The following is a 24,133-nucleotide window of genomic DNA, read 5'->3' as shown; positions in this document are numbered from 1 at the left end:
GGGATGCGCAGGCGAGAACGAAGCGGAAGCAGGAAACGAGAGGAATCGAGAGGACGCAAGAGGAAGAGGAGCTGCTGCAACGAGAAACGCGGGGAAGAATTTGGCCTGGAGGGCGCGTGCCCGCGACAAGGGGCGGTGCCGGCAGAGCAGAGACACTTGGTGGCGGTGGTTTGTGGCAGAGATGGACGCCGTTCTGCTTGTCCGCCCTTTGCTTTTTTCCCTCCGAATTTTTCTGTCTTGGCCAACGCCGCCGCCTCTGTTCTTCTCGGCGGCCGGGACCCGCGGGAGCTGAGTGGATGACTGCACGTCTGAAGTATGTACGAAACGATGTACAGAGTATGTCAGTAAGTAGTCCTGACCTCAGGGCCTCCGTTCTGGGACGCCCCGTGGAGGCTGTCGGGATACGCTGCAAACGGCGGCCAGCTGGTGTTTGTCCGCGCAGAGCAGACACCCAAAGTTAAATTGTCATTATTGAGGGATTAAATTGAAGTGGCTGTAGATGCAAGTACTCAGCAGTACTGTGTAGGATACTAGGAAATGGGGCTAAAATCGAACGAGTTAGGGGCGTCGACAGAGGTCCAGTTTTATCCACCGTCCTAAGTTTTCAACTTTCCCACAGCAGCACGTCGACACGTCTAGTTGCGAGTTTGTTGGTTGTCTTGCAACCTGTGCAGCGCCCAACATAACACCACCGCACCCACACAACCCCGGACACGACGACCAGAAGGATCATCTCTCGTTGTCATCACTCTGATCTTCAGCTGATCCTGCACACTGCACTCCCTCTAACTTCTCGATCAGGTGCACACGGCAACGTGACCAGGCCCGATACGGGGCCGTGACAGGACGATACCGACCCCACCGGCGGCCGAGGCGTGGTGCAAGGGTTTCACCTCCGTACGGACCGTACTCCGGTCGTACTCCGGGCTGCAGCCGGGCACGCCGCGCAGCCGGCTCCACACAGGCAGGCCTCGGGGCAGGTACCCTGTCCTCCAGGCTGCTCCTTCCGCCGTCTCGTACCCTGTCCTTGGGACCCTGAGCCCTTCCCGATCCGGCAACACCACACATGCGACAGCAGCGCGCCTGCCGACTCTGGCCTCGCATGTTTCTCCCCTGTGTCGATGTCGCTAGCTAGTAAACTCCAAGTGGGACGGCCACCGTTGCCCCCAGACCTGCAACACGCGAGAATGAAGTCAGGCCGGTCAGCATGCGGGGAAAGCTTTGTCAGAAGGGCTTCCCGCCATGCTGTCGGCCCGTCTACCCCCGGTACCAGCCCGGGGTCGGAGGCGCTCGGCTGGCATGAGATACTTCATATGTCTTCCTGTTCTGAACCGATATTATTTTAACCGCTGATGATCAGATCACCTATTCCACTGAGAGTAAATATGAACCGTTCTTTCCCGAGCGGTGCTTGCTACTACCTCGGTAAGCCATCTGCAGGCTTCGCGACCGGAGCCGCATACATTTGCGCCCCGTGTTATACTCAATCAGTTGATGGATGATGACAATCGTCCCTGAGCTGATTGCGATATTGACTGGGCTTGAGCCAGCCATCAGCACCTCTTCAGAGATCAGACATCGATGCGCCCTATGGCATATCCTGCATAGGGTCACGCATGACTCCCGTGCAGCGAGCTCCGTTGGACAAGTTTAATATGTCATCCCTGCCGCCCGCAGGGGCTACCAACACATGCATAACAACAGATCTGCCCATCCGCCCCATCTGCTGCGCTGGCTGTACTATCCTACAACTGCAGACGCTTCCAGGTAACTCGTATAGCAAAAATATCCAGTCCTGCAGCTGGATGTCTCGGTTCGGCATGAAATTGAGCAGATACTACGACTTGTGCAGCACAGGACACGCCCGATACGAGCTGGGCTGGGCTGGCCCAGGCCACACATCGTATTATATCATATCGCCCAACACGTGCCGCTGCCATGACCTGCGTCCGTCGCCTCCTTGGCTGGCAGGAGGGGTTTGCATCATGCATCGAGGGGTTTGCATGGACGGGTAGAGGCATATAGCTACCCCGTACATATCTTGCTCTCAGATTCCTTTTTATGCTTGCTGCATCCCTTTTAAACATCCGACCTACGCGGTGATCTGGTTGGGTTGTCTAAAACTATGTGAATGCCTCAGTGAGCCTCGCGTATGCGACGCGCAGGGTCCAAAATTGGACTTGGGACTCCATCACTTCGTCATCAGCGTCATAATTACGATCCTCGCCCTCGAACCCCGCAGCTGAGCTGATCGCACCTATCCCCTGTCAAATTCAGTTTCTTTTTCTCAGGACCCTCGAACCGTTTCAAACCTTCCAAAGTCCAGGGCTCAGCCCGTCCTGCCAGGTTGGGCTACCAATTTCCCTGTATGGACCAATAAGCGCCTTCCCTCTCCTGGTGAGGTCCGGAAGAGTCCGGGATGTCTCTGAGGCAATCCGGTTGATTCCGAGTATCCGGCCGTCGAACGTTCTGCTTACAATACCAACATCAGAACAAAGAGAGCAGCGGCAAGCGAACCTATAGTCCTAACCGAACTTCAAGGTTCAGGGTGCTCAGGCCTACTTCGTCGAATCTTCGCCATGCTTCTTCTTCTTGGCAGGATGGCTGTGCCGTCAAAACTGTAAATTGCAGCCGTCGTTTGACAGATATGCTGACTAAGCTTAGTACTGTAACTAACTTAAGTTACCGTAAACTCCGTACTTTCCCCGTATTTACTCCGTGCTTTGGCGGTGGGAGGTTTGTGGAGTACGGAGTCAAAACTCAAAACTTGTGGAAACTACGAGCCTACGGCGAAGTGGATAAGGCGTCCTATTCTAATTCCATTCGCCTAGCAGACCGAAATTTGGAGTGAGGCTTGAGCTGTTGACCTGGCCTGATTGCCAACTGGTTTCTACAAAGCACTCATCTACTGCGCAGTAGGTACCTACTACTAGTCAATTGACCTCCTGCCCCGTCTTCTGAGACAGAGACTGTCAGAGATGGGTAAGCGATTATTAAACGCTCTGTACGACAAGTGAGTTGCTTGCTAATGCTTAGTTATTTCCCGCAACTACATGTCTTCTAGTAGAAGACTTACTCCGTAGTTATACGGAGACAGAGCTTATATAAACATGCATACGTCAAGTCCTACGTCATGAAGAACTTGGATGCAGGAGCTCGTGCTTTTACTAGTACACTGGGTCCGGAGCCCGGCAGGTCAGCCCTGGAAGTTTAGTACCTGCCACCGACCTGGTACTTACTACCTAGGTCGGTAGTACCAGGTACTCCAATGACTCCATACTTTTTAGTTTGACGACATTCTCTGGGGTCTGGATGTTGGCTTCACCGCTCTATCTGATCCACTTCTACCGTATTCTAGAAGCTCTCTAGTGGCTAGGTGGCTGAGCTACAATAATACGATGGCGGTATAGTACACTATACGTTACAGTATTTCGTGGAGGGGGAAAATATAGCAAAAGAAAGAAGAGGAACCCACACTTATTATGCACCTACAGTACACAGTGCGGTGCGGTGTGGCAGCTTACTCCGTCAGACGCTAGGAGATTTCAGATTGGTTACATTAATTGCATTAGATTAGAGCAGGTCAGATCAGATAGATCATACATAGTATTAGATGCATGTACTGTATGTCGATCCCCAGCTTGACTTGAACTACAGTACTAAAACTGTGTGGAAATGAAACTAACATGGCCTGCTGATTCGAATGAATGAAACAGACCATGCAAGGTGCGATATATTGTCGGGAAGTCGTCGTATCGGTTTGTCGCCTTCCTTTGAGGAGATGAAGAAAAGGCCGGATAAAGGAAAAAAAACCAATTCAAACCTGTCTAATCGAGTCCTACTGTACATGATCGTTTCGCTTTTTCTCTCATATTCTTCCTGTCAGGCACAAATTTTGTCTTTCCTGTTTGTCAGTCAGCACCTTTGTGTTGGATGTGGAGAAGGGACATTATCTCGGAAACAGTTGTAGAGGAAAAGAAAAAGACAAATTTACATTTCGCTTGCTTATGTACCATGCTTCGAGACCCTTCAAATTCATGGATCTTATGAAGTGACATTGTGATACCAAGACGAGCCACCGCCTGCCGCTTAAGGACTTGGAACTAACTAACGCCATTCCCGTCCAAGGTTAGGCGAAACAAACTCCGTCCATTAGTGACAGGGCTGGGAGCGGTAAAAATTGAATTCACACAATGGGGCAGGCTTCTTTTTCTTATATAGGAAAATATCTTTGCGCTCAACATGCAGAGCAGCCTCCATGGCGCAATGGTTAGCGCGTCAGACTTCTATTATGTAATTAATCATTAAATTGATCTGAAGGTTGCGGGTTCGACTCCCGCTGGAGGTGTTCTTTTTTGTTTTCTCCCTGTTCTTATGTAGCATGTTACCATGTTACCATTACGCCTATGAGTAACGCCCATACTCATAGGCGCTTCTCTGGCTGCCCGTTTGAAATTATTAACATTCTAAGAGGGGGAAGAGCACCCGGAAAATGTAACCTTTCCCATGTTTGTATGTATGTATGTACAGTAAGTACCCTTTTATCTGATGTTTTTGGTTCCTGCCCTTTCATCTTTTATCTCCCTATCACACTGTTCATATATTATATTATATAGTATGAAGCCCTGCAGGGTAAACATATACTGTATGTAATGTGTGCGACAGCCTGGATTCACCCCTCCGTCGCGCAACAGATGACAAAGACAAAGCAGCATCACCCTCTAGCTCACTTCACGCAGGCACACCCAGTTGACATTGCCCGATATTGCCACACGCCAGTCAGTTAGTAGCTGAGTGGGCGGAGGAGTGAGTTGACCAGCGAGTTCTATCTTATTGTATCTCGACAACAATCTATATAACTATTAGACATGACATGACATGATATGACATGGTAACTTTTGATCTACTTCTTCGAACATAAGGATATGTAACTTGCATGCACGGACATATAATGATATGGCATATGCAGTCGCAGAATAAATCGAGGCAACTAGCTGACTAGCTAGCTGGCCTAACGATTATATGTACGTCAATATCTCCCCAGAAGACAACGGTATGCATAGCAAGGCAATGGAGCCCAAATGGTTATTGCATATTATACATTGAATGGATGGCATGTACTGTAGAATCTCATATCATGAAACCGCTGTCTCTTTGCTCAAGTATGTCCACCAGAAGCGAACCGACTCTTCTTGCGTATCCGTTTGCCGTACTTAAAGAAGATGTACCTGTAAGATAGGAGGGCAATTAGTTGGTTTCTTTTCCACAGCATTTCGACTAGAACTTTTGTGAAAGGGGGTTGACGTGGTGGCAGCGAGGATGACGACACAAATTAAATGTGATATTTTTGAGGGACACTGCAGTCGCCAGCTTGCGGCCGCGACAGGTGCAAGAGTAACAGTGCATTGAGGACGAAGTGGCATGATAAAGAGGGATATATCTTTGTGGTATGAGGTAGGATACGTGCATATATCGTGCGACGGCCCTCGATCTCACAACCCCGGCAAGCTCTTGCCAAGAGAACAAGGTGTGAAACAAGCTTTACATACCCTGCCTTGTGGCGCAGAGATCGCATTTGTGAGATCTGGATAATCGAGCGCGAAACAAGGAGGGCGGAGGGAAGGGAAGGCAATGACAAAGCGTGACTAAGAACTTACGGGAACGGTGCCATCAGAACAGTCAGGAAAGCTAGGAGCGACGATGCCCAGTGGTATCCAAGCCGGTTGTACACTGCACACGGCCGAATGGTTAGCAAGATGTTCACTCATGACCAGAAGAAATTTTTGGAAGAGAAGTCTTCAAAGGGACGTTGTGCTTCATGAGGTCAGGGTGCAAAGACAAGGATGTCATGTAGCTACGCAGGTATGCCAGGGGCCGCACGCTAAACCAGAACTGTGCGGTGACCTGGCAAAGCTGCAGCTTAAAATCGAAAGAGTGACGTGCGTGGGTACTTTGGACAACACAGCGACAACGATGAAGACAGTATATATGACTCACTTTGAATCCCAAAGAGCGGGAATATCGCTCCAAAGCTCGACCGCGCGAAGCTGTTGGCCGCCAAAGCACTGGCAGCATACGTCGGGTATGCGTCGACAAGGAAAGTAAAGATGCCTGAGTACACAAGGATCGTCCTGTGCGGGTGTAACGTTCCAAGGTTAGTCAAGATCCTACGCAACTGTGCAACACCTTCGATATTTCCTCGCGCTGGTGTATAAAGCACGATGGACCAAATCTGCCGGACACTAGTTGAGGTGGAACGTACCCTGCTCCAAATAGTGCGCTTCCAATGATGGGCCCAATCCAGTGCGCAGTTGGATAGATCGTCCAGGCAAAGATGAATATACCCACTGTTACAAAAGGCGCGCCGGCAATTGCTATTGTCAACATGCATTAGAGACTGCGAGGAACCGGTGACACCGATGCTCTACGAAACGACGCATGGCCACGTACCTGGAGGGAGACGCCATTCCGGCTCGAATTCGCCTTTCTCACCCACAGCCTGTATGTGCTTTCGCTCGAGACGGGCGTAGTTCTTCCGCCACAAGGGATCGGTCAGGATCGCAGCGATCATGCCAACAAAGATCCCGATGAAAGACAGGCCGACCTGCCAGAGATTGAAACCGAATACGTTGGAAAAGACCAGTTGAAAGGCACCGAAAAAGAGATACAGAATCCCCAGCAGGATAGCTGAGAAGACGCAGAGGTTCAGACACATGGGCTCGAGGGTCAGAAGGAGCATTGGCCTGTATATCGAACGTAGGACGGTCTGCAGGACCGAGCGGTTCAGCTTCTCTATTGGCGCTATCCATCGGTCGTCTCCCGTCTCTTTGCGGAGCTTCGCTGCCTTGCGTCTCAACAGTCTGACAAGACGTGAGCTAAGGAAGGCAGATATCCATGAACAGATTGGCGATATCAACTTACACAGGATGGTAGGTCTCTGGAACGAATAGAACGATGGATACCAAGATCGCGCCAGTCCAAATCAGGAGCAAGTAGAAAGTCCAGCGCCTAGAACGTCAGCTGTTGCACGGTTCTCGTGGGACTGAAGACATACCATGTAGTAAATTCATTTATGAATCCGCCGAGGCTGAAAACGTAGTTAGTAAATGTAAATCGCAACCCGGGCAGGACTCTCTGAATAAACTTACAGAGGGCCTAGCTCAGGGCCCACGAAAGGGCTTGCAGTGTAGAACATCATCGGGGCTGCCAGCTCGTGGCGGGCGAACAAGTCCCCCACTGTACCGCCTGCAACGCTCAGGAAAGCACTCCCTGAAAGGCCATTGAAGAAACGGGCGACTATCATGGTCTGAATATTCTGTGCCACCGCACACGGGATGAGCCATATCAGGAAAAACGAGAAGGACACGATGTAGATAATTCTCCGGCCATAGAACTGTATATGTCAGATTTGCCCAGAAGGGTCAGGAATGTGACACGAACCTCGGATAACGGTCCCAGAAACAACGGCCCGACTCCTGGACATCCAAGTCTCAGTCAGCAATCTAGCCGCCATTCAAATTACATGCAAAGCTATTCGGAACACCCACCAAGCCCGAAGATGAAGAACGACAGTCCCAGAGTGGCGACCAGCCGAGAGCAATGGAATTCTTCGGTCAATTGGCCATAGGTCATCGTATACATCGACGAAGTGCAGGTGCTGATATGATCAGTACTTGAACGGCATGACAGTGCGCTCCCTAAAGTTTTGAGATAACAATATACTCACACGCAGATAGACCCCATGGAAGTGATGGTGACGATAAACCACCGCCTCGCCGTGCTCAGATTGCGTGGATTCATCGGATCGTTCTCCTCCCAGCCGACCGTGAACTCGTCTTCGGGGGCAGGCGAAACATCTTTAGCAGCCTCCTCATCTTCCCTTTCGGCCTCCTCTGCGCCGTGAAAGCTGTACCCGTCGTTGATGGACCAGCTGCGCTCGAGGGACCTCTCTGTGCGTGAATGCGTTCGCTGGACGCTGAGCTCCCTGCTCCTGTCGTTGCCGTTTGCGCAATTGAGCGGTTCGAACGTCCTTTCGACATCGCTGTTCCGCGTGTCTTCGGTGTCTTCGCTTCCCCCGTGGCTCCTCGGGCTCTTCTCTGGATCCATGACGCTCTGGTTCTCAGGGCTGGAGTCCGTCGTTGTCGTCGTCGTCGTCGTCGCGGTCATGGGGCAACCGGTAAACCGTCAGAAGTGCAGTTCCGGCGGTGTGAGGTAAAAGATTTATCCTCTCAGGCAAACATGGAGCAAAGACAAAACCGGAGAGTAAGGCCGGGACTTGCGATGTTGGCGCGCAACCAGTCACCGTCGCGGGAGCTCTGTCGGACAATATCTGCGGAGAGACCACCAGCTGGTCGGTCCGCGAGTCTAGCTGCGAGCAAGGAAAGTCGCGAACCAGTTCTCCGACCTAGCCACGAACCTCGAGGAAACGGCGCAGACGAGATCGATCCATGGACAACCTGGGCTGATGATATGGAGCTTTCTATCTGTCCCAAGCTACTCCACGCATTTGGCTAAGGGGAGACCGCAATAGTCGGGGGGCGAATACGAACGTTCAGGCAAGGAAGTCCCGCAACAAGGGCCGGAGAACGGAGTTAGTTAGAAGAAGAACTAGACTGGAGCCATGAGCGCCGCCCCTCAACCGCCCGCGCGAATGAACGCGCGTCGAAGGTCGTCCATTAGTCAGAATAGGGTCAACGAGTGCGGGGAGAGATGGGGAAGACGCCGGGATTTCGGCAGGCGAAGCTCATGGGAGATCATGGGAGATCGACTAGGCGCGCCGCGCCGGTCGTGCCAAGCCGCGCTGACGGAGTCCATCCGTGGATGCTGGCGAGGTAGATAACCTGATAAACAGTGTGCAGGAAGATGGCAGAGATGCTCAGGGCGAAGCTGTCCGGGGCGGATGCCGTTGGAGTCACGTTCCCGAGCCGAGCAGAAGCCTGCCCGAGATGCATGCGCTCTCCGTTGTATTCTCCGTTTACATGCATAGGGGTTCTAGACCAAGTTTATGACATGTCATTGCACGTTTCTCTGACCAAAAGTACCCGAGTTGAGATCTGGAGACAGTCGATAATGGACAAATGACACACTCCATCAATAACGTCAAGGGATATCTTCGATAGGTCTCTGCAAAAAGATCCAAGCAGCACTATGTACTGTACGCACTATCAAATCCAAGAACCGGTATCTCATCAAACAGCCTACCCTTCTACATGGGAAGCCTGCGCACCACTCTGGGGGTTGCCTTTTTCCTTCTTCAAAGGAGAAAAAAAGATGACCTTCCTTTCAACTTCATCCAAAATAACCCACAGCAAGCAAGTCTTACCTCACCGGTACCGCGGCATCCCCATCGGCGGCATCCGCGCCATCTGCGGCCGCGAGATCGAATCCTTCGTGGTCTGCCTGCGGTGTCGACGTGAGTAGCTGTCCCACGTGCGCGCCCTGCTGCGCTCGAGGTCGTAGAATCCCGTCCTGTCGTTCGCGGCGGGACCGTACCGGCGGAGCCTGCTCGCCTCGGTGCAGCCGTGCACGAAGAGGAAGGTGGTCATGGTCCTGGTTGGCGTGAGATGTCAGATCAATCCATATAATAGACTGTGTGCCACCACAGACCAAGAGATTAAACATGGAAAGATGGAACCCACCAAACAAAAATCCCAAACACGATCCCTCCCAGCTCCAACTCCCCGATCCGGTACAGCTCCGGATAACACTCCCTGCTGAACACGTTCTGCGCAATGTCACAGAGCACCTCGCCGCCGGGTTCGATCACGGGCTGCCGCCACAGATGGAACGCGCCGCCCCAGGCCGCGAAGACGATTCCAGGGATGAGGACCGCCCAGACAAGGAAGTCAACGATACCGTTGACGAGGGCGTGAACGGGTTTCGCGCGCCAGAGGACGTAGATCGTGTGGAAGATGTTGTAGATGAAGGAGAGGGCGAGCTGGTATTTTTCTTTATGTCAGTTCTATGTATACACATCGAAGACATGGAAAAGGGAAAACCATACCGGCGCAATCGGCACCCCATCCTGCCAATCTCCCTTCGTGGGGCCCTTCGTATGCACGAAATTCTCCTCCCAGGGTCTGATCGCGGCCGCGAAGAGCGCGAACCCGATCAGCGCCAGGTGCGCTGTGACGAAGCGGATTGCCGTCTTGCGCAGCAGCCAGCGCGACGTCCCGTTCTGGTTATTGTCCTCGAGTCTCTGACGGGTGGCTGACCAGTGGGTCTTGAGGCGGTAGATTGTTTGGTCCATGTTGCTTGTTGTTTACTGAATTAGAGGTATATCGTGTGTTTTCTGGATGTTCTCTTTGTTCGTCCACCTCCAGCCTCTAGGGCTGATGATTCGTGCTTCCTCTTTTGGTTTCGATGGTTCTTTCACGCGAGTATAGTGACCGGTATGACTGACTGGCCTGCGTCTATGTTTTCAAAGGGAGCGAACAGAATCGAATCAAATTGTAGAGAAGAATAGTACACGACCAGCGCTGAGACGAAGAAAGTCAACGTCAACGTAAGGGAGTGACAAAGGATAGTATGATAACAAAGGGGGGTATCAATAGGTATCAATGGGTTATCAACAATAGGCAGAAGGCAGGTACCTAACAGACAAGAGGAGAGAAGAGAAGGAAAAGGGAAGAGAAAGAACCATTCATACAGCACCAGGCGTAAAAGAGAGAGGGAGGGAGGAAAAGAAAGGGAAAAAGAATCCAACCGAGACACTGCTCGGTTGACGATGCCATAGTTAAGTACTGTACATGCATGCAAGACAAGACGCAAGTACGGAGAACATCTCCTACAGGTACCTCAATCGATCAATCAATTAACGGAAGGGATAATCAATCAGCCACACAAAGACGCGTGCACATAGCGCTTCACGCCAAGACGATCATCAAGAACGAATCATTATTCACGTCAAGGGGGGAATCCTCAAACACATCATAAGCTACAAAGTTGGTGGCAGGTTCCCGGACGGCGCAAGGGCAGGAGCGCGAAGGTGGCGCCATTGTTCTGTATGTGATTGCATCGCATGAAAGGGGCGGAGGCGGGCAGCCCAGTCAGAGCGCTTGGAGATCGATGTGCGGGGTGAAGCTGAGACGAAACGCTTTTCTGTTCAGACAGGAGCTGTTGCAGGGCGCGTGTTAAGCCGCCACTTCAGTTTCTGCTGTCGAGGCTGAAACGGCCGAGACTCGAGGGCATCAGGCAAGGAATTGCACAGTATGCACGGGGCCTTAAACATGCTACATTCATGCGGCTGCTGCAGTTTGGTTTCAATCGTCGGCTCATGGCTTCGAGTTCTTATATACGCTTACAGGACAATGTATGGGGGAATTGCAAGACACATGGAATTTTTTTCACGATTGATTAATTGGATTTCTACAGCTAAAGTGCACTTAAGGTGCCCTAAATTTAGACGGACCTGAAAAAAAAACAGCCCAGAAATGAATAGCCCAAATCGCCGATTCCAGTTTGGCAACGTTCAACACCATAAAATCCATGGATAGCTCAACAAATCGATGCGTCGTATCCATCAAGAAGCAGAAAAGGCCTTTTAAAACAAAACCTCCAAGTCCCGCTAGAGCCAACCGGTCTCAGAAAAAGAACATACAAAACTGTACATGAACAGAGCGTCAACAAAATGACAACAGAATGAACCTTTCATAAGCCAAATCGGATTTTCCTATACGGTAACCTGGGTGGGCTGGTTGGCGATCTCGCCCTCGGCCTGCGTCTCAGCCCATGAGCCCCAGAGAGCACGCTTACCGCGTATTCTGAGGGGGGCTCCGATGGTGTCGGTGTTCTGCTCGACCTTGACGGCGTCCTTTGTAGCCAAAACGAGCACTTCGAAGAACATCTTGGTTGCATCTGCCTTGCTCGTCTCCCTCTCCGGCAAAAGATCCTGGAACAGCACACTGGCTTTCTTCTGCTGCGACGGGTTCTCGGCAGCTGCATCACCGCCAAATCGCTCCCTGAGAATGTGGACGGCATGCTTCGTGCCAGCAGAGACAGGACCACTTTCGGCAGGGTGGACAAGGGTGTCATCGATGTCATCCAGCGGCTGGCCCATGCCCTCATCGTCACTCTGATGAGGACTACGAGCACGATCCTCCTCGTCGTCGCCCGGAAACTCTATCTCGGATCTCGCGTTGAGTGTCGTGTCCATGCCAACGCCCTCATCAACAGGGATGAAGCCTTCTTCCTCGCCCAGCTCCAAGGCGGGCACGTTTGCGGCTTCGATGTCCATGTCCGAAATTCCACTGTCACGCTTCCTCTTGAGTTCCCCAGACTTCCTCACAGCGTCTATCGACAGCATACCCCGCAGCTCTGGAGCCCAGCCGCGGCTTCTGCCCTCTCCCATAACGTTCGACACAAAGTCACCATTCCTCTGCATGTCCATCAGGGTAAGCAGGATCGGGTCGCGGGGAAGGAACGACACGGGCTTCAGGATCCTGGAACGGTCTGCTTGCTGCTGCTTGATCTCGTGGTTGTGAAGAACCGTGTCTTTGTCCGCCTCAATGAGCTTGCGACGCTTAACACGCTGGTTTTGCTGAGCGGCCACGTCCTCCTGTTCCTCCTGTTCCTCTTGCTCCTCCTGCGCCGTCACCGTTTCATCGAGCTTCATCGTTTTATCACCATCCTCGATGACGTCGTCACGCACCTCGCTCAGGGGGCTACCGTCTCGCTCAGACCGGGCAGGCTCCTCCGAAGCACGGGCCTGTTCACCATCACGGCTGACATCCATTTCATCCTGCTGCTGAAGGAAGTTGTCCAGATTGTCATGAGGACCATCCTCTCCAAGGTCCATCTTTTCCAGAGGGGCATCATCCTCTCCGAGGTCCAGCGGGAGGTCGACATCGTTGAATTTACCATCCTCACTGAAGAGATCCTCCCCGACAGGACGCGGGGCAGGGGCGTCTCGTCCGACTTCAATGCTGAAGTCATGGCCACCCAGAGGAGTGTCGTCTTCGCCAAGGTCGAGATCGACCAGAGTGTGGTCTTCAAGGCGGGCAGGTTCCTGGGATGCGTAGCGTTGGGTGCTGCTGCCAGGGAGAAGTTGGCTCATGAAATCCATGGAAGACTCGGGTCTCTTGCCCTCTGGCTCCAGGTTAAGCGGTTGAGGCAGGAGCAGAGAGGTGTCGAGGTTCATGAACAGATCTGATTCGGTCAGAACATCCGGCAACGTGATACCACCGGGGGGCATGGCAACGGTGCTTGGAAGATCATTGTTGTTGGTCAAACGGAAGGCCTGAGAAGAAACGTCAGCCATGATACGACAGACAGCGATCAGGGAAACGAATTGGTGCATACCATCTTGATCTTCATCAGTGCCTCGTTGCAGTCGTCAAGGAGGTAGCGCGCCTTTCTGCTGTAGATACGGACGACACCCAGAAGGAGCTGACCGCTCAATCGCAGCGCCATAGGCGCCTGTCCCTGGTCGACAATGGCATTGACACTGCTCTCGATGTTGGACTGGAGGATGTGCGACTTGGAGAGCTTGCGCTCAAGGTTGGCGGAGAGCCAGACGCGGGCCAGAGGCCCTGTCTTCGAGAGGAGGGTCTCGGAGTAGAACATGTTGTCTTACGACTGCCGTAGCGTATCACACTGTATCACAAGAGGAGTCGCGTCCAGGAGCAGACCCAGCGCGGGGTTGAAAGTGGAAAAGGGCCAGGCCAACCGCGGCCGACGACGCGCCTTAGGTATCCAAACAGAACAATAGTAACCGGATAGTCCAAAACAACGTAAGAATTCCACCAGTTCTCCTGCGTCCGGAGAGTCGCAGGCTCGTCGCTAGGTGGGAGATGAAAAGAACGGATGGGGCATGGGAAGGGGGTTGGAGGTGGGCGAGGGGCGCGTTTGACGGAGAGAAGAAGAACGAAGTGATGAGGACGAGGATGCGTCGGGTCTCGTCTCCAGGTGCGATGGCGCAGGAGCCTGGTTGGCGCGGGAATGTGTGGCTGGGATCACGTGCCGTCCCGAAGCGGCAAGTACGGAGGGCTTTTCCTGCGGGCAGCGCAGCAGCCGGCCCGTGACCGCCGGATCACGTGGACGGCGGCCGTCGGCGCGGAAACGCCGTGGCGCTCACCTGACCGGCGCGCTAGCCCCTTTGCGGCCCGGAGCGGCCAAACGAAAGTCCACCGGCTAGGCCGCATCGGGGAAAGCATCATCAACCCCGGCCTTCGCAGCGCCGCCGAGAGAGCGCGACGAACAGGTCGAGGTCGCCCAAAAGTCCACTTCATATGGTTACGTGGAGCCACGCTCTTTTGTCTGCAGCCGTCAGCGCCAGAGCTTCTGCTTTTTGGTCCTCAGGCCCCGATTCGCACTCCTCAAAAAGCCATCCTGCCCCTCCAACGCTTCGAGCCTTGATGTTCTTGCCAGCGACATACTAGCTCCTGAACGAGGCCGTCGCCAACTCCATTTTCGTCACCTTCCACCACGGCATGATCCACCTCCCAGCGTGAACTATTGGCTCCGGGTCCCCCAGAGCATGAGAGATGTCAAGGTCAGCGACGCCGGCGCTGCCCTTGCACAATGCACACGTCTCAATTTCAGGGCCTGCATCGACAGCTTCGTCCCAGCGTCCTAATGCCTCCTCGTCGGTGAGTCCAACGGTCACCCTGTTTCCTCCTGACTCCGACAACATCTCCCTCATGTAAGCAAATGGGCCGCCGCTCATTGACTGTGCGCTGCAGGTGTCAACATCGACATACTCCCTGTTAGATCCACAACAGACCGCGGACCGCCTAAATACTTCTCTCGTTCACGGACTCTCCCCAGCGGAGGCCGAAGTGCGGCTCCTGCGAGACGGCCCCAATGAACTGCCTCACGAAGATCCGGAGCCCCTGTGGCTGCGGTTTCTCAAACAGTTTAAAGAGACATTGATATTGCTTTTGCTGGCATCGGCCGCAATCTCTTTTTTCATGGGCAATTACGACGATGCGCTCAGTATCGCCCTAGCCGTGACCATCGTCGTAACGGTAGGCTTCGTTCAAGAGTATCGATCGGAGAAGTCGCTGGAGGCGTTGGGTCGTCTGGTACCGCATCATGCGCATCTGATCCGCAATGTACCCCCCGTGGATGGCACTGACCGCAGCACGCCCGTGGCCGCGAACACCGCAGACGAGTATGAGTTACGGGATCTCAGGAGCCCCAGCCCTAACTCGACATCGGCTGCGGTCAAGGCTTCCACCACCGTTCCCGCAGCCCAGCTCGTCCCTGGTGACTTGGTCTTGTTCTCCACCGGTGACCGTATCCCGGCGGACATACGAATAACTGCGGCAACTGACTTGAGCATTGATGAGTCGAACCTGACCGGCGAGAATGAACCAGTCGCAAAGTATTCGGATGCGCTGAGTGCCGAAGCGATTCCCAGTTCTAAGATCATTACGCCTCCTCGATCTCCTTTCTACGATGCCCCGGCGGGCGGTACCGTTGGTGCTGATGTCCGCCTCAACGAGCAGCACAATATTGCCTTTATGGGTACCCTGGTGCGGTCAGGATACGGGCAGGGAATCGTCATTGCTACCGGTCCCAATACGGAGTTTGGCAGCATTTCCGCCTCTCTACAGGAGATTGAAAGTCCGCGAACCCCTCTACAGCTCTCAATGGATCGACTGGGTCAGGAATTGAGCTACATGTCGTTTGGCGTCATCGGATTGATCGTGGTGATTGGCCTGTTGCAAGGGAGAAAGATTCTCGAGATGTTCACAATTGGTGTTTCGCTGGCTGTAGCTGCGATTCCAGAAGGCTTACCGATCATTGTCACCGTGACCCTGGCGCTAGGCGTTCTCCGCATGGCTAATAGAGGAGCGATCATGCGGAGGCTTCCGAGCGTCGAGACGTTGGGCTCTGTAAATGTGGTTTGCAGCGACAAAACCGGCACGCTTACCATGAACCACATGACGGTTACGAAGATGTGGCATTTTGATTGTTCCGAACCCTTCGAAGTCCACAATGATATTTCGTCCCTGACCCCTGGTCCTGCGGCCCGGACAGTTCTCCGCATCGGCAACATTGCGAACAATGCCAGGTTGTCGCGCATCCACGCGAATTCCCCTGCCAGCGCCTCTTCCGCCGCGGTGCTGTCCTCCACCATGGACAGCTCTTCTGGGGCTGTGAAGAGTCGGTGGGTCGGCCAACCCACCGACGTCGCCATCCTCGATCTCTTGGATGCTTTTGGAGAGGACGATGTGCGAGAGCGGATCAGCGGTCGGGTCGCAGAGACCCCATTCAGCTCCGAGCGCAAGTGGATGGGAGTGATTATCGGGAGCGGCAGTCACGGCGAATCGCATGGAGGTAGCGATGTTGCGTACATCAAAGGCGCTCTGGAACAGGTTCTGAATCGGTGTGACACCTATCTCACTAAGGAAGGCCGCGAGGTGATCTTGGATGAGCCAAGACGACAGACCGCGAGGCAGGCGGCCGAGCAGATGGCAGCAGAAGGATTGAGGGTTCTAGCTTTCGCGAGCGGGCCAGTGAACCCCAGACGGCACCGACGCTTTGGGAGCAGAAGTGGGACGCCCAGTCCCCTGCCTGGTCAGGCCGAAGATGACGACCGTTTCAACGGTTTGGTCTTCGCGGGTTTGGTCGGCATGAATGATCCACCGCGGAAGGATGTCCATAAGTCCATTCGACGGCTCATGGCCGGAGGTGTGAGAGTTATCATGATTACAGGCGATGCAGAAACGACGGCTGTAGCAATCGCCAAGAAACTCGGCATGCCGGTCAACGACTCCCCCGGGGCGAAGTGCGTCCTTAGGGGCGATGAGATCGACCGCATGAACACGGAAGAGCTTGCACAAGCGATCTCGACGACCACCATCTTCGCCCGCACCAGCCCGGACCACAAGATGAAGATCGTACGCGCTCTCCAGTCGCGTGGAGATGTCGTGGCCATGACAGGTGACGGAGTCAACGACGCGCCGGCGCTGAAGAAAGCGGACATCGGCATTTCGATGGGCAAACTGGGTACGGACGTTGCCAAGGAGGCGGCAGACATGATCCTGACGGACGATGACTTCTCGACTATTCTGCGAGCGATTGAGCAGGGAAAGGGCATCTTCTACAACATCCAGAACTTCATCACGTTCCAACTCAGTACGAGTGTTGCTGCGCTGAGTCTGGTACTGTTGAGCACAACCTTAGGGTTCAAGAACCCGCTCAATGCGATGCAGATCCTGTGGATCAGTAAGTGGCTTAGATATTTATGGCGTCTGAAAGCCGAGTTTCGAGCGTTAACATTGTGACAGATATTCTCATGGACGGCCCGCCCGCACAGTCGCTCGGCGTCGAACCTGTCGACCCGGCCGTTATGAACCGTCCACCGCGCTCCAAGACAGCTCGAGTGCTCACGAAACCGCTCATCCAACGTGTCCTCACCTCCGCCATGCTCATCATGCTTGGCACCCTCGCCATATACATCCACGAGATGGGTGACGTGGACGACGAACTCAACCCGGGCAAGCGCTCGCGGATAGTCACCGCCCACGACACCACCATGACCTTCACCTGCTTCGTCCTCTTCGACATGTTCAACGCCTTGACTTGCCGCAGCGAGGGCAAATCCGTGCTCCGCGGCGAACTGCCCCTCTTTGGCAATAAGATGTTCAACTACGCCGTTCTGGGATCCCTCGCCGGCCAGGCCTGCGTTATATACCTGCCGTTCCTGCAGCGCATCTTCCAGACAGAGCCCCTCAGCCTGAGCCATCTGTTCAAGTTGGTGTGCGTCGCCAGTTCCGTCTTCTGGGTCGACGAGGCGAGGAAGTACTTTAATGCCGTGAAACGGCGGAGGGCCGTGGCCCCGGGGTACAGTGTCAATGTTTGAAACCAAACATTGTTTTTTTTGCATTAGAATTTTTATATGATATAGATGTTTTTTGTTCCGTTCTTTTCATTTCTGGTTTTTGTCTTTCTATGCAGTGTTGTGTCGGTCATCGATCGTCTTGGGCTGGCTGGCTGAGTTTTTATACCATACCTACGTACAATGCAACATGGTTTGAAAATGTTTTGGTTGGATTGGAGCTTTTGTTTGTATTGTGCGTACTCTCCGTACGCATGTGCATGTGTGAGTGTATGCGGCTGGCTGCAGTTGCGAATGCGGCCTAATGTCATGTTTGTCTTTTTTTTTTTCTCTTTGCTCCCTTTTATTATTTCTGCTCCTTCCCAAATACCATACCTTACTTTATTATATCATTACTCTATTACCATGTGTACTTGATCGATCGAATGCCATGTCATGTCATGTCCATCCTATCACATCCCATCTGTCATGCTATCTCACCTCGACCTCGACCTCATCATAATCACAATCAACATATGCATGTACCTAACCTAACCTAATCTGCATGGCATTAATTGCGATCCATCAGATATCACTCTAGACAAGGCAAGGGACCAAGTCAAATGTCTAGAATAGAGAGAAATAGATACATTGATTTTTATTCTGGTGCGTGAGATCAGTTTCTCTTTCTCTTTGGTTCTGTGTCGGGTTCTCTCTTTAGAATACTCCTTCATCAGAGTTATTCTATTCTACTCGATAGAATAGAATACTAGACTTACAGTTTTTGCGGGTTGGGTTGGCACCTTTCTTCAACCCAACCCAACCCAACCCGAACCCGCGCGGGTTATAGTGGGTTATGAGATTTTAACTTGACCCAACCCAACCCAACTTTTGAATATCGTTACTCATTTAGGTAAAGATATAACATGAGTTCGAAATGAAATTTTTTATTATACAATCAGGATCAGGTTGGGTTAACAACCCAACCCAACCCATGGCTTCGATTTGCTTTGGCTTTGAAACTAGGTCCCTACTCCCTCTCTTGTTCCACTCAGAGCTAAGCCAGATAGATATCTAACCTAAATTTTGTTTCTATCACTTACTACATTACTCTACACTACAGTAGATCTGATAACCCAACCTGCAAAAACCCACAGTCTATTCTCTATAATGAAAATCATATCTACCTTTCCATAATTTCAGATTTTACTTAAAGATAAGTAGATGATATCCGAAATCTGGGTCGGGTTAAAAATCTCATACGTAACCCGCTATATAGGTATGTACAACCTGCGCGGTGCAGGTCGGGTTGGGTTTCATCAGGTTGGGTTTGAGAGAAAAAGGTGCCAGCCCAACCGTACCTACCCAACTCAACCCAACCTGCAACAATTGCAAGGATACTTACTACACAGTACACAGTACAGTGGGCTCTCTCTCTCTCTCTCTCCCCCTCTTATATTCTAATCAATCCTCGGGATAGAAACAAGGGGGGGAAAATGCTTCATATAGAGTACGTAATTAATGTACATTGCCTGATTAGATCTCTTCTCTCTCTTTTTCTTTTTTTTGCCCTATCTTGCTTATCTTACCTTCTGTTATACTCTATAGTCTACGATGTTTCTATCTATTCCATCCTAGCTTTCTACCTACTCTAGCGATTCACAGGTCCATTTGTCTATGTTATCGACCCATGCCATAAAGTTGGGTCGAGTCGAGTCAAGTAGTCAAGCGAAGTTGGCAAAGCAAAAGGTAGAGTCGAGTGGCAATAGTATATGCATAGGTCTGGAAGACAGGTCAAATCATCAGGTCGTCAGATTAGATCAGATCAGGTGAGAGCAGGAGATAAATGGATGGGATATGGGATGGATGCGATTCCTGTAAATGAATTCCTTTGGATGTTTTAGGTGATTAAGAGCTGGCTGACTTGGATTTGTTGGAAGGGGATGATAGATACTGACACCCAAGAACGACCTCGGGAGGCTAGCAGGATCCTGAGGCGCTGATTCTCTAAAAACTTGTGTTTTAAGACAAGGGCTTACTTTTCCTTTCCTCTGGCCGAAAATGGACAATGGACAATTAGAATGGACAAAGAAGTTATTACTAGATTACTTCAATTTCAGTTCAGCTTCAGCGGACTTTTTTTTCTTTTTTTATATACAGTACTACCCGTATGCATCGTAACAATCTAGCATCGCATAATAGCATAGCAATCAGAGCGCAAGCACACATCATGCTTCTCGAGAGTAGTAATCCATTTGGTTCAAGGTTGAATCTGAACAAGAGAAGAACGCCCACCAGTAGATATGTGGCCCATTCCATTTCCTTCGCCCAGACACATCGATAAACGAGAAAAAAAGGAAATAAGATCCCCAACAATGTCCGTAGGTATATGTATACATGAATCAAAAGTATAGACAAGCAACAAAAGCCCAAGCGCCAGGCCAGAACAGTGAAAAACAAAGACAACGACGACGACGGGATGGGATATATGAGGTATGTATGAACAAGAACGCAAGAAACGCTGCTGCTTGCCTGCCTGCCTCGCCTTGCCTGCCGGTGAAAAAAAAAAGGTAAAATAATATGCAGAGTAATGATCTCCCCAAACCGGAATTACTCCCAAGAAAATAGAAGAATAAAAGGAGAAAATGGATAAGAAAAAAAATTATGACTGTTCTTCAGTCTTCTCCGACAGGGGTCTCGTCGGCGATGGCACCTGGCCCGTCTCGCCAGCGGGAGCCTGCTCCGCAGCTTGTCGGGGCGCAGGGGCAACCTTGCCTTCCGGCTCCTCACTGCTGCCTCCGTGGCTGCTGCTCTTGCTGGCTCCCTCTAGCGGCGTGCGGCCCTCGAGCATCATCTCGCTGTGCTCACCGATCCCGTATCGGTCTGCCCGGGGGATTTCGTGGCCCTCGGAGAGCTGAGTGTGGTTGTGTGGTGTCCAGGCGAGGTAATCTCTCCGGACCTCAACGTAGTCGTAGGCGAATTCGCCCAGTTGGTCATCGTCCATACCCAGCAGCTCGGCCTCCTCGGAGGCCCTAAGCTTCAGGCCTGGAATCAGGTTGATACCGTAGGCGATAATGGCGGACATGACGAAGGCGTAGCCGCAGCAAGCAACGATGTAGGCGATCTGGATGTACAACTGCTTGTAGTTGTGGATGAGCCAGCCACCGACCCCTGTGCCAACGTTGACACCATCGAGTCCCACAATGGCGTCCGTTCCGAAAAGAGCGTTGAAGACGAGTCCAACGATTCCAGCGACACCGTGTTCGGCGAAGACATCCATCGAGTCGTCGATCCTGACCCAGTATTTCACTGTGACACAAAGTCAGTGGAACTGTACAACAAAACCCACGTGCTTCCCCAGCCAAGAAGACGTACCCTTGGTGGCGTAGTTACACACGATGCCCGTCACGATGCCCAGTACGACGCTTCCCCACGGGGTGATGAAACCCGATGCAGGGGTTGCTGCCACCAGACCCGAGATGGTACCCGAACACCAGCCGACCATCGACCACTTCCTTGCCAGACGCCAGTCGAGAAGAACCCAAGTCATGGCACCAAAGGCGGCGGTCAGGTTGGAATTCCAGCATGCCATGGTCGCGCGCAGGTTGGCACCGAAGGCAGAGCCACCGTTGAAGCCCAGCCAACCGAACCACAGGAAGACCGTTCCGAGGAGGATGAGAGAGACGTTGTGCGGACGGAAGTTGAGCATCATTCGTTCCTGGCGACGGCCCAGGACCATCGAGTATGCGAGGGCGGACAGACCGGAGCCGATCTCGACGGGACCACCACCGGCGTAGTCCATGACGCCGTACTTGTATGCCCAGCCGTTGACGTTCCACACCCAGCAGGCGAGGGGGCAGTAGACGATGGTGGCCCAGATGAAGGTGAAAACCATGGCCGGGAGCAGGCGGCCACGTTCCGCAACGGCGCCCATGACAATCGCAGCGGTGACGGCGCAGAATTGCATCTACGTACACAGTCAGCACAGTCGACACACCAACATTGTCCACATCGAATTGAGACTCCAATCCCATACCTGGTAGAAGGCGTATAGAAGGCCCGGAATCAAGGGCGATCCCGGGCTGGGATCACCCAAGGTCTTCATCAGACCAAAGTTGCGGAGGTTGCCAATGTATCCGTTGGTGGCAGTGGGAGAGAACGCGAGCGAATAGCCCCAGAAGTACCATTGGAAGGTGACGACGGACATGGAGCCCATACAGGCCCAGATCATGCTGAGGGCGGACTTGCGGCGCGCGAGACCGGAGTATAAGAAACCGAGACCGGGGACCATGACCAGCACCATGGCAGAGGCCACGATGATGTATGCCTGGTCACCGGACTGGAACCATTTGTTCAGGTTTTCCGTTCCTAGAACGCGCGGATCAGTCAGAGGATATTCCGGATCAAATCGTCGACAAGCACAAGAGACATACTGGAGTCTCCGCCCAGGTCGGTGTTGGTAGCAAGAGCAAAGTTGGCCGGGGCGCCCGTCCAGTTGTACGAGGCATAGTCGGGAGCATACGGAGCTCGTCCGGAGTCCGCCATGGCGGACAGAGGGATATCGGAGTGAGCACGGACTGTCTTCTATGCGGGTGGAAGCTGGATTCGTCTTCGACAACGAGCTTTCGATGAGCTTTGAGACAGCGGGCACGTGAGGTGGAGAGGGAGTTTTGAGGCCGGCGGGAGAGGTGAGGTCGAGAACAACAGCGGGTATCACAACAGACAACAAGAACAAGAACAAAGAAATCCGGGGTATCGAGGTCTGCTCCCGCGTCCGGCCAGGTACGAGGGGAGAAAAGAAGCAGAGGAAGGTCTGGACGGCGCGGTGGAGGCTGGCGGACGAAGATATAATATATAAAATCTTCTGGAAAGCTGGGCGGGTGGGCCTGGAGGCAGACGGGCCGGGGGACTACGGGTGCAGGTCACCGACGCTACGGGTTTGTGTTTGCAATCTGAAAGAGTCAACGGTTAGCGGTGGACGATAAGTTGAAAGTTTGCCGGGTGGGGACGCCCAGCTTCTCAGCACGCGACATACCAGCTGGGCCAGGTGGTCAATTGGAGATGAAACGACGATAGAAGGTAAATCTTCTGAGGGGAAGATAGGAAAAGAAAAGAAAAAGACCAGACACAAAGAAAAAAGAGCTGCACGCCAGGAACGGCGCCAGGCGTGGAGAGCAGGAAAAGACCGGAGGGAAAAACTCTGCCAATGGCGGGTGGCCCAACCGGTTTGGGCTGGAAGATCTCGACCGGAGAGCTGACGACGGGGCTTTAGTCTGAATATCCGGTAGGATACTGAATTGAAGATGACAGACAGACGGAAAGAATCAATCGATCGATGCTGGATGCTAGATGACAGCGTCCTGATGACAGCTTTCAAGAGCAGAAGCGCGTCCAGCCCTGCGCGGATCGTGGCGAGAGAGAGTCTGTCGGCGCAGCATCGGGGCCGCGCTTCGTCGTGAGCGTCATGCGGCCCGCCCAGGCCTGCTGGGATCCAGACGTCCGCAATAGTTGCAAGACGTGGAGCTTCATCTTGTTCCAAAAGGGAATGGCATGGAGGATCTTCAGCCCCTGGAGATGGGGAGCACAAAAACCGTCATCTTAGTATTTTTTTTGAAGACCATATGGCCGTTGGTGAAACCCGTACATGTAGGCCACGATGCCATCCCCGGACGGACGCACAGCATCACGAACAGCTGGAGGGATCTCCAGAAAAAGCTGGAGAGATGGCGCTTCAGCCCTTTACATATGCTCTACGGAGTAAGCTCTATGTCTTCCTATCTCGAACTTATCTCTCTTGTCTGCGTGCAGCTCTCTCTCTCTCTCTGTCACACCCACTCTTGACCTGCATCCTTCCCTATCTCTGCCCTCTGTGATCTGTCTCTATCTCGCTCCCTTCTCTTCCTATCTCGAGCTCGCCGGCCGTCCGTCCGCTTCCGTCGTATCTGACGCGGTCCAGGCTGCCTACGAACAATTGGACGACTGCCGCTGTGCTTCCGGCCCTCTGATTGGCTACAGATAAAGCCCCTGCCGCCACCCACGCTAGGTGGGGCTCCTGCAAGCTTAGCTTGCGCCGCCGAGCCCAGATCGGGCATGGCGCCGATGTCAACAGGAGAACGCGATCGCCTTGCCATTGGTCCAAGATAAGGCCAAATTGAGCGTTCTGATTGGCTGCACGCCTGCAGGCTTGCAGAGAGCTTGCAGGGGAAGAGCCGGAGGAGGCAAAAGGCCACAAACACTCGTTCTCGGCCTTTTTTTTTTTGTCTTGCTGCTTCCTTGTTCCCCCACACTCGTTTCTCCCGACCGGTCGGGCATTTCAGGAACGACATCGGCATCGTGTCCCGGTAGGGCGCGCGCGGCCGCCCCGTT

At 52.9% G+C, this 24,133-nt stretch overlaps 9 protein-coding genes and 1 non-coding gene across 10 annotated transcripts; 3 read left to right on the top strand and 7 right to left on the bottom strand.

Moving 5' to 3' along the window:
* Positions 1-729: 729 nt before the first annotated feature.
* VTN00DRAFT_4640 (uncharacterized protein) lies at positions 730-1,104 on the bottom strand (the record flags this gene model as incomplete). The annotated part of the gene is made up of 1 exon (XM_069431085.1): positions 730-1,104. One exon carries the CDS (start codon positions 1,102-1,104, stop codon positions 730-732), a length of 375 nt encoding a protein of 124 aa, XP_069290155.1.
* Positions 1,105-4,252: 3,148 nt separating this feature from the next.
* VTN00DRAFT_t76 lies at positions 4,253-4,348 on the top strand. Its single transcript has one exon. It is a non-coding gene; the product is annotated as a tRNA-Arg (tRNA).
* Positions 4,349-5,158: 810 nt separating this feature from the next.
* VTN00DRAFT_4639 (uncharacterized protein) lies at positions 5,159-8,166 on the bottom strand (the record flags this gene model as incomplete). Its single annotated transcript, XM_069431083.1, has 11 exons — positions 5,159-5,228; positions 5,658-5,730; positions 5,998-6,131; positions 6,263-6,374; positions 6,451-6,860; positions 6,922-7,008; positions 7,055-7,087; positions 7,149-7,393; positions 7,441-7,475; positions 7,548-7,657; positions 7,727-8,166. The coding sequence occupies 11 exons, from the start codon at positions 8,164-8,166 to the stop codon at positions 5,159-5,161; spliced, it is 1,749 nt and encodes a 582-aa protein (XP_069290154.1).
* Positions 8,167-8,753: 587 nt separating this feature from the next.
* Positions 8,754-8,984, bottom strand: VTN00DRAFT_4638 (uncharacterized protein; the record flags this gene model as incomplete). The annotated part of the gene is made up of 1 exon (XM_069431082.1): positions 8,754-8,984. The coding sequence occupies one exon, from the start codon at positions 8,982-8,984 to the stop codon at positions 8,754-8,756; it is 231 nt and encodes a 76-aa protein (XP_069290153.1).
* A 339-nt stretch (positions 8,985-9,323) lies between these two features.
* VTN00DRAFT_4637 (uncharacterized protein) lies at positions 9,324-10,249 on the bottom strand (the record flags this gene model as incomplete). Its single annotated transcript, XM_069431081.1, has 3 exons — positions 9,324-9,549; positions 9,639-9,937; positions 10,004-10,249. 3 exons carry the CDS (start codon positions 10,247-10,249, stop codon positions 9,324-9,326), a joined length of 771 nt encoding a protein of 256 aa, XP_069290152.1.
* Positions 10,250-11,671: 1,422 nt separating this feature from the next.
* VTN00DRAFT_4636 (uncharacterized protein) lies at positions 11,672-13,563 on the bottom strand (the record flags this gene model as incomplete). The annotated part of the gene is made up of 2 exons (XM_069431080.1): positions 11,672-13,237; positions 13,300-13,563. 2 exons carry the CDS (start codon positions 13,561-13,563, stop codon positions 11,672-11,674), a joined length of 1,830 nt encoding a protein of 609 aa, XP_069290151.1.
* Positions 13,564-13,938: 375 nt separating this feature from the next.
* On the top strand, positions 13,939-14,355 carry VTN00DRAFT_4635 (uncharacterized protein; the record flags this gene model as incomplete). The annotated part of the gene is made up of 1 exon (XM_069431079.1): positions 13,939-14,355. The coding sequence occupies one exon, from the start codon at positions 13,939-13,941 to the stop codon at positions 14,353-14,355; it is 417 nt and encodes a 138-aa protein (XP_069290150.1).
* Positions 14,356-14,483: 128 nt separating this feature from the next.
* VTN00DRAFT_4634 (uncharacterized protein) lies at positions 14,484-17,812 on the top strand (the record flags this gene model as incomplete). Its single annotated transcript, XM_069431078.1, has 3 exons — positions 14,484-14,588; positions 14,682-17,175; positions 17,238-17,812. The coding sequence occupies 3 exons, from the start codon at positions 14,484-14,486 to the stop codon at positions 17,810-17,812; spliced, it is 3,174 nt and encodes a 1,057-aa protein (XP_069290149.1).
* Positions 17,813-20,429: 2,617 nt separating this feature from the next.
* Positions 20,430-22,312, bottom strand: VTN00DRAFT_4633 (uncharacterized protein; the record flags this gene model as incomplete). The annotated part of the gene is made up of 4 exons (XM_069431077.1): positions 20,430-21,076; positions 21,143-21,734; positions 21,804-22,135; positions 22,201-22,312. 4 exons carry the CDS (start codon positions 22,310-22,312, stop codon positions 20,430-20,432), a joined length of 1,683 nt encoding a protein of 560 aa, XP_069290148.1.
* Positions 22,313-22,698: 386 nt separating this feature from the next.
* Positions 22,699-23,898, bottom strand: VTN00DRAFT_4632 (uncharacterized protein; the record flags this gene model as incomplete). The annotated part of the gene is made up of 3 exons (XM_069431076.1): positions 22,699-22,719; positions 22,803-23,335; positions 23,733-23,898. The coding sequence occupies 3 exons, from the start codon at positions 23,896-23,898 to the stop codon at positions 22,699-22,701; spliced, it is 720 nt and encodes a 239-aa protein (XP_069290147.1).
* Positions 23,899-24,133: the final 235 nt, after the last annotated feature.

Source organism: Thermoascus crustaceus (assembly GCF_041956765.1).
Source record: "Thermoascus crustaceus strain CBS 181.67 unplaced genomic scaffold VTN00scaffold_2, whole genome shotgun sequence".
Taxonomy (NCBI): Eukaryota; Fungi; Ascomycota; class Eurotiomycetes; order Eurotiales; family Thermoascaceae; genus Thermoascus; species Thermoascus crustaceus.
The sequence above is the reverse complement of the archived record's forward strand: the minus strand, read 5'-3'. Positions and strand labels throughout refer to the sequence as shown.